The sequence below is a fragment of the Salvia hispanica genome, chromosome 1 (assembly GCF_029641045.1).
Source record: "Salvia hispanica isolate PSC_SH4W2 chromosome 1, Shi_PSC_v1, whole genome shotgun sequence".
Classification (NCBI taxonomy): Eukaryota; Viridiplantae; Streptophyta; class Magnoliopsida; order Lamiales; family Lamiaceae; genus Salvia; species Salvia hispanica.
Genome location: NC_142692.1, coordinates 62,213,043 through 62,222,212, shown reverse-complemented (window position 1 = coordinate 62,222,212; position 9,170 = coordinate 62,213,043). Strand labels below are relative to the sequence as shown.

Genomic DNA, 9,170 nt, shown 5'->3' with positions numbered 1-9,170 from the left:
GTGGGGGACTATTTTATTTCTATTTGTCAAAAGAGTAATCAGTGAGGCACACTAAGTCATTATGCCACTTTGGTATGGATTGACCATGAAATTTTACTCGTAAACAATATAGGAGTACGAACTATTTTAAGAAACACAGTCAAACGCCATATAATTCCTCCCAATTAGTCTATCTAATTTTTGTTTTTATTCCCATTGTTCATTTACAAAGAAGTACATCATCCTTCTAAAAAAATAGTCACATTTCTCTATTTCTAAATATTTATAAAAAATAATTTAATTTTAAAATATAAAATTTAAACCCTAAACCCTAAACCCACCTTTTCATCTATTCTTTTGCTTTACCAGCGAATAATTGATAGAGGAAATATGAAACTTGCATATCTAAAATAAAGATTGCACGTTGAGATTGAATTTAAAGCCTGAATTTGGTAATTAATTTCATAACTCCCAGAATAAGCCGTTCTCCAAGTGAAATTACAATTTAAAAATTTCTATCTCTTAGATTATACACTGTACTATTTGAATGAGATTTTTAAAATCCACTCCCCTCTCACAATCAAAAAACCTACCATTGTAATCCTTGTAAAAATATCTATTTTTCAAGTGGAATAAAAGATACAGGATTTGAGAGTCAAATCCTACGAATTTAATGCGCAATTAAAGCAATAAATATGTAACGAGATCGCATAATCAACGTCAAGTTGAATAAGTAAAAAAAAACAGAAATTACCATTTTCAACAAAGTATAAATATCAAAACAATCGAGCGCTTCAAATTCAATCTCTCAGCGGTGGCGTTTTCCAAGATTTTTCAATTCTCCAAGCATCACTAGAATTTCTTTTAAAATCACAACTTCAAAAAAATCTCACCGAACAAATTCAAGAAAGATTTGAATATATACATAACCGGAACTTGAAGCAAATGCACACATACGCAATATTGCACCTTTCGATTAATCAGTGAATGCCCTTTTCTATTCTGTTTCTGTATTTTGGCCGAACCCCACTTGTAACTGGAAACACAGAATCAGAACAGGAGGTCAGTGTTGTTTGAATGTGTTTTTTTATTTTCTTGATTCAGTCAGTTTATTTTTCTGCGTGTTTAAGAAAATTGGGAGCATTTTTGTTTGTGTTTTTGTTGCAGGAAGGTAACTTTATTGGACAGATCCAAGCTAATATCAAGAAGTTGTTCATTTCCCGCAATTTGGAAGCTTTTATCCTCTCAGCGTTGTTTATTTGGTAACTCGTTTGAATCTTGTAATGCTGATCATATCTTGAAGTTGTTTAATTGAATATTGGTATAGTTAAAGAGCAATGGATTTGTAAAAAGATGTTATGTGTATATGCTGCTATGATTTAGTTGGTAATGTGAACTAGGGAGATTTGCATCGAATTCGTTGTTTATTCCGGTGCATTGCCTGCCATTGTTTATCTCATATGTTTAGGGTTGCTAGATAGTTTGATTGTTTAGCTGAATCGACATGAATTTCACCTGATGACTTTAAGTAGTAGTATGACATTAAGCTAGTTAGGATATTGTCTGTATGAGTTTTATTCTGTTGTTTTTTCTCTTTTAGTTATTAACTTCCTAGTTGTTTCTGCTTCTGGTTATGTGTTTGTGTAAGCTATTAATTATGTAGTATTATGAGGTATACTGAGATAAGTTAAAGTCACAAGAAGCTTGTTTTCTAGTAGTAGTGACTACCACCAACCCAACGTAATGAAGAAAATTTTGTTTGTTACATATTGTTAAGGAATCGCAACTCATCAAAGATGTAACTGATCTTTTTTTTTTGTGGGCGATTTTGCAGAACTGATGCAACAAGTTAATATTGATATGTTCCTATCCATAAATTACCTGCATTTGAACTAACTTATGCACCAATGTTTGATTCTGTACTTTCATTCTGTGTTTCCTGACCAGTATAATGTTCTTCCTTTTCTCTTCAGAAGAAGTATAGTATCAATGGTTAAAGATGCTTATAGTGATGAATTATCTCATCGTAAACATGGGCTCTTGAAAGATCAAGTTCAGTTAGTAAAGAGGAAGGACTCGGACCGCTATGAGGTCTCCCCAATTCCTGATAATTTGTCTTTCGAGAAAGGTTTCTTCGCCGTTGTTCGCGCTTGCCAGTTGTTGGCACAAAAAAATGAAGGAATCGTATTAATAGGAGTAGCAGGTCCTTCTGGAGCTGGCAAGACTGTGTTTACTGAGAAGATACTTAACTTTATGCCAAGCATTGCTATCATTTCAATGGACAACTACAATGATGCAAGTCGAATTATAGATGGAAACTTTGATGGTATAGTGCATTCGTTTAATTTTACTCTCTGTTCACTAGTCACTGCTATTTGGTTGGGATTCTTGTTATATGTCGAGTTTTCTACTGGACATCATAGAACTGTTTTAGGAGTGCTGATATCTGACCTTTAAACTTGAGCTAGCCATCTGTGCTGACTCTCTACATGTGAAATGATGACATGGTCTTTTGTTGTATCAAACAATCAGATCCACGCTTGACAGACTACGACACTTTGCTGAAAAACATTCGTGATCTCAAGGACGGGAAGCAAGTTGATGTCCCAATATATGATTTCAAGTCCAGCTCTCGCACGGGATACAGGTCTTTAATCCCCTAGAATTGTCTTGCATATTTTGATTGATCCTAATTAGTTAAGGCATCCTTTATTGCTTATCTGCGACATTTTTGACGTGGTTATGATTGTTTAAGAGTCTTCTTTTTTTATGATTTCTCTAATCTGGTTATTCACGAGCTTGATTGTCTTTTGACCTATACAAAATTCAAATATTCAGTTAATAAAATTGCTGGTATCCTAAGTGTTGTCAAGATACTCCAATTAGGTTAGTAAATCTTGGAATCCTTGACTAGCTTAAACTACTATGTTGTTGTTTGTCACTGGCATCTATTTCTCATCCGTCGTGATTACTCCTTTTTACCTTGTGATTCCTAGTTTTACTCCTTTTAAAATGGGTGAATATTGAAATGTCACTTCGTCAAAACAAGGAAATCTATAACAGGGTCTATATAATATTATAATTGCATGATACTATCTATTGCCTTTTGATTTAATGAAATGACAGGGCTGTTGAAGTTCCAAGCTCTCGCATTGTGATTATAGAGGGCATCTATGCTTTAAGTGAAAAACTTCGCCCTTTTTTGGATCTCCGGGTGTCTGTGACCGGTGGCGTTCACTTTGATCTTGTTAAAAGAGTTTTACGAGACATTCAACGTGCTGGACAGGAACCAGAAGAAATAATACACCAAATATCTGAAACAGTGCATATTGCTGATCCTTAAGCTAGATGTGTAGTTAAGTATCTTATATATTATCTGGAAGTTCTCAGTTACACTTCTCTGCAGGTGTATCCAATGTATAAGGCTTTTATTGAGCCTGACCTCCGCACTGCACATATAAAAATTATCAACAAATTTAACCCATTTACTGGATTCCAGTGCCCCACTTATATACTTAAGGTAACCTTCGATTCTATAAGTTTCGAGCTTAGAGTGTGTCCATTAACTCTGTCTGAAAGATTCTAACTCTATAAACTTTGCATAATTCTTTTATAGAACTTATAATCTCACCCTGTTTCATATACTCTAGTTGATACTTTTGTAGAAGAGGAATTTGTTATAATACTTAGTTTTTTTCTTTGGTTACCATAGTTAATTTTTGGTTCATACTTGTTTAGTCTAGGAAAAATGTGACTGAGGAAGAAATCAAAGCCGTTATGTCCAAAGATCATACAGAAATCACCGAACAGACTTACGACATATATCTTCTACCTCCTGGTGAAGATCCAGAGACCTGCCAATCTTACCTGAGGATGCGCAATAAAGATGGACAGTATAATCTCATGTTTGAGGTCTGTTCAATGGCCATTGCATTGGAATTTCATATAGTATTCATTGTTATGTTTCCATTTCATTTTGCTATTTTTTCTCTCTTGCAACACACACATTTATATCGACTATGCTCAGTAAAATGTATTAACTGCTATGATATTGCATGCAAGCACTACACTGGCTGAAAAGGGATGTTAAAAGAACATGAAGAACAGAATTCAAACAAAATGAATTTGGTTTCTTTTCTTGTGCTATGGATCAGTTTTGGTAATTTGTTGTTTGGCTTTTAAAGTTAGTTTTTTTATCTAACCACGGTTTAGGCTTAAGCCTACTCCTTTAGCCATATTAATTGTCGTACATTTTAAATTGTGAACCTTCAGTTTCTGATCTCTCTGAATCATCAGCTTCTTCTTTGGATGAATGATTTAATTCCCACACTCCAGAAAAATCCTTCAGGGATTCAGATGCGTAAACTAAAATAGTAGAGGTTCTGAAAATCCCCCTTCCACGATCTCTTGATCAATGTAGGTGTTTATGCTCTGCTCTCTGATCTCATGATCGTCGAATAGTTGATAGGAAATGTATCAGCTAATGGATTTATATGTTTATGGAATATTGTTTTCTTCAACAATTGGATGATGAAAGTTCACACCAGGAACAAATTTTTACAGATTGTCTAAAACATGAATATAATTTTCATTTCAGGAATGGGTCACTGACTCTCCATTCGTCATATCGCCAAGAATAACATTTGAAGTTAGTGTACGGCTCCTCGGTGGATTAATGGCTTTGGGATACACAATCGCATCCATTCTCAAACGTAGTAGCCATGTCTTTTGCGATGAAAGGGTCTGTGTAAAGATCGATTGGCTGGAGCAGTTAAATCGTCATTATCTTCAGGTGGTGCACTTGTCTTTGTATGAAATACCCTTCCTTTCTTCCATATCTTTTTATTTTTGGTACTTAAAACTTCTTTGGAGTACGTGTCAAACTAAAGTACATAAGGTGCTATATGTTTATATTGTCACCCTTGGCCGTTTGTCTCTGTTTGATGATTTGCTGGCGTGTTTCTTCCTAGTTCTTACGTAGTTAAATGAAGATATTTTATCTTTGGAACAGGTACAAGGTAGAGACCGCCTTATTGTAAAAAGTGTGGCAGATCAACTAGGGTTGAGTGGTTCATACGTTCCAAGAACATATATTGAACAAATACAGCTGGAGAAACTTGTTAACGAGGTTATGGTATGTATGGTCTAGCCTTCATTAACGTCATCGTCAGTGTGGTAGTCCTAATTGGAAATCTTGGCAGGCGTTGCCAGATGATTTGAAGACCAAGCTGAGCTTAGATGAGGACTGTGCCTCGAGCCCAAAAGAAGCACTTTCTCGAGCCTCAGCAGAAAGGGCAGCAGCAAGAACGAAACATCTTAGGAGGTACATTTCCCATTCTAGGCATTGGCCCACATTACACATGCCTTGATCTTTACAGCTGAAGGATGATAAGCATTTTAGCTATATAAACAACATATTTGGCATTCTGTATGATGCTAATGCAGTTAAATTAAGGTTGTTTGTCTCGATTAATTTGTTGCCGGTTTTTAAATCATCGAACTGGTGATGATTTCTTTTGGCAGTGGCTTGTCGCATTCATATACATCAAACGGGGACAGAAACTTGTCCAAAATTAACAGAAGATTTCAGGATAGGACAGCAGACCCACAAACGACCCTAACCAATCAGGTACTATTTGATACTTGTCAGTAATCATCCGCTATAACTTTGCGTAGATTGTATTATTGATTTCATTTTTTGTTGACACATTTCAGGGAGCAGCGGCACAGCTTTCAGAACAGATTTCTACCCTGAACGACCGGATGGATGATTTTACATCTCGTGTTGAAGAGCTAAATTCCAAGTTGATTAACAAGAAACCTTCGCCTAGTTCACAAAACTTAACACAAGCCGAAGTCCTTAATGGCTCAGCTCCGACTTCATACTTCATTTCCGGGTTAGAGAATGGATCGCTAACTGGATCCATGATGCCTAATTCTCTGTCTTCGTCTCAGTTAGCAAAAGATACGTCTTTTCTTGATGAGGTACCGTCTGAGTAGAACTCACTTTGAAATCCTACTGATATCGACTATCAATACTAATCTAGATTTCATTCCAATTTCTCCACAGATTACAAGTATAGCTCGAGGGCAACGCCAAGTAATCCTTCAGTTAGAGAGCCTCAGCAGTCTTCTGCGTGAAAGTCTGGGAGAGAGGCCGGGTCGTGACAGAAGGCGCAGCAGAGGTGACATTACAGGTAACAGTTCAAGTAAAGTAGTCACGATTTTGGCTTCAGTGGGAGTTTGTGGTCTGGGAATATGTTTGTTCAAGGGCCTTTCTTCAGTATAAACTGTCCGACTAATTTGAATTTGACATGCACATTTTAGTTCGTCGTTCATGTCACTCGATTTAGTGATCTTTATTGATTTCCCACTCTGATTTATCTGTAAATGCCCACCCTTCTTCTCGGGATTATAGATATCGGTGCTTTTGGCTCGTTTGGAGGCGCATCTCGCCTCCAGGGTCTAGAAATTGAGTTATGTAATAACTGAAGGGTGTGGAATAGCAAATTTTGTAGTTGTATGGGATATTTTGTGGTCTTCTGCATTTTCTTCTAAATTCTAATGGTAAAATGTGAAATTGACCAAAAATCTATAGCTATGAATTTGTAGTTTTACAGATTGAGTTTAACATTTGATGCTCATGTTTCTATATCGTGTTTGGAATAACATATAAGATAAAAGGTCCTTGGACTAATACATTTATTTTATTATGCCCTTCAACAAATTTTTGTTTTATTAGATCCTTGTAACTTATATTTTTCATTTGATTAGAGTTTAGACATGTAAATCCTACTAGACATAATTAATTGAAAACGAACATTAGAGACAAGTGATTTACTAGCTCGTCCTTTAAAAATATCAACTATTATTTTGTTTTGTTTCTTAATACTAAAATTTTTATTATAGAATTTTTTTTCTGTTTGATGAGGGAGACTCGTTCTCCACTAACAATACTTAAATCATTTTCCTTTCCATCTGTCTCTTATTTAATTGTGCATTAAAATTCGTTTTGTTTTAATTTTTGTTTAAAGACAAATGAAGTACTCCTATTATTTTGTTGGTAACCATGGATTCCTAAAATCTTAATCGTCATGGAAGCCCTAGCTAGATAGTACACTTCACGAGATTCATTTAAAGAAGAGGCCAATAGGTTGCATATGGAGTATTAATATAGAGTTTAGATAAAAAAAATTATGTTACTTATAAAAAGTAGATTGAACTACATAAATGGTACCTGATCTTTATTTTATATCGTTTTTAGTACTTAGTGACAAAAATAACCCTAGGTACTAAATATGTGATTTTTTTTTCATGGAGGATATTTTTGAAAATTTCAATCAAATAGTACCAAATATGTGATTATTTTTTCTTTCCTTTCTTATTTCTCTTTTTCTTATTATTTAGTTTCTTCTTCTTTCTTTTTTCTCATTTTCTTCTTTCTTTTTAGTATTTTATCTTCCTTTCTTTTTTCTTTTTTCTTCTTTTTTCTTCTTTCTTTTTAGTGTTTTATACGTGCATCTAATTGCATTCATAATATAAATAAAAAAATAAAATACCTAATTAAATTATGTATTTAAAGTAATTAAATTAAGCATTTAAAGTAATTAAATTAATTGAAATTTTTTTATTAAATTATTTTATACTTATTTTAAGGTTGAAACACCTAACTAAAAATATTCAACTTTTTTTATCATTACAATTCACAATGTTAAATTTTTATTAAGACTATATTGATTAGTTACTAATTTAATGTAAAATAATAATAATAATAATAATAATAATAATACTTATTATTATTATATAATATTATGTGATTCATAATTTATATAATTATATTATAATTATTTATTAATTACTATCAGTTTTTAGTATCATAACAATAATATTATTATAATAATTATATTTAAGTATATTTGAATGATATTAGAAATGAATTAATTATTAATTTCTAACATCAAAATAATAATATTAATATTGATTAATAATAATAATATAAAAAATGAGGAGAATGAAAGAAGATATTATAATATCACTTTTGGTACTAATTTTATATATGCCCAAAATACCCTTTGTGACATAAATGAAAAAATATATTTGTTTGAAGGGCATTTTGGGAAGAAAATTGCATCAGGTACCAAAAATGTGATTTATAGATACCAAAAATGATATAAAATAAAGATCGTGTACCATTGACATGCGAAAGTGAAAGATCAGGTACCATTTATGTAGTTCAGTCTAAAAGGTAATACTCTCTTCATTCCACAATAAGAGTCACACTTTCCTATTTTGATCCATCCTAGAATCAGAGTCACACTTCATTTTTGTCATAAATGGTAAGTAGGTTTCACATTCCACTAACTCACTTCACTCACTTTTTATTATAATACCAATATAAAAAAAGTGGATCACATATTCCACTAACTTTTTTCCACTATTCTTTACATTTCTTAAAATCCGTGCCCACAATAAGAGTGACTATTATTGTGGGACGAGAGAGTAAGTACTGTCAATTCTTAAAGTATCACGGCATATCTTCTAGATTATGTTATATGCCAGATCTTTAATATTTTTTTTTTTATAAATCAGGGAATTAATTTTTTGGTAGTTATAGTCTTATAGAAGTAATATATAAAATATATAAAAGGGGAGTTTTGGGGGAGTTTTAGAGAAATTTACAAGATTACTATTTAATTTAAAAAATGATATTAAAGTAAAAATGTATAATTAAAGGAAGTTAAAATCGTGTGAATTATGAAAGCCTATGTAGAGTGAGTGGGAGTAGTTGGGGTTAAAAATGAAGATATTTTAAAAAGTATGTGTATATATACTAATGTTGTAGATTTTTTGAACTGTGCCATTTCAGTTATAGTTGAGTAATTCTAAAGTATCTCAAATTTTTTGCATCGTTATAATTATATATATTTCAAATGATTTATAAATTTATTAGCTATACTTCATTAATTAGCTAGTTTGTATGTGTACCTTGAATATGCGCATATTACATTATGCAACTCCAATTGCTTTTCTAAGTCAGTCCAAAATGTAGTACATTGTGATCGTATGGTGTGATTAATGAACAACTCATGGATGATATATGTCCATACAAATATTGAGATAAACTAAGTTGTTGACACTCTTAATTTTCTGAACATCTCAAAAGGGGTTGCAATATATTATGCTTCATAAAA

General features: G+C 32.7%; 1 protein-coding gene across 1 annotated transcript; it reads left to right on the top strand.

Annotated features, from left to right (window-relative positions):
• Nucleotides 1-779: 779 nt before the first annotated feature.
• Nucleotides 780-6,509, top strand: LOC125185537 (inorganic pyrophosphatase TTM2). The gene is made up of 13 exons (XM_048082085.2): nt 780-1,041; nt 1,147-1,241; nt 1,953-2,305; nt 2,512-2,626; nt 3,106-3,301; nt 3,386-3,499; nt 3,718-3,891; nt 4,577-4,771; nt 4,991-5,113; nt 5,181-5,302; nt 5,503-5,608; nt 5,695-5,964; nt 6,050-6,509. The coding sequence occupies exons 3-13, from the start codon at nt 1,969-1,971 to the stop codon at nt 6,266-6,268; spliced, it is 1,971 nt and encodes a 656-aa protein (XP_047938042.1). The 5' UTR covers nt 780-1,041; nt 1,147-1,241; nt 1,953-1,968; the 3' UTR covers nt 6,269-6,509.
• Nucleotides 6,510-9,170: the final 2,661 nt, after the last annotated feature.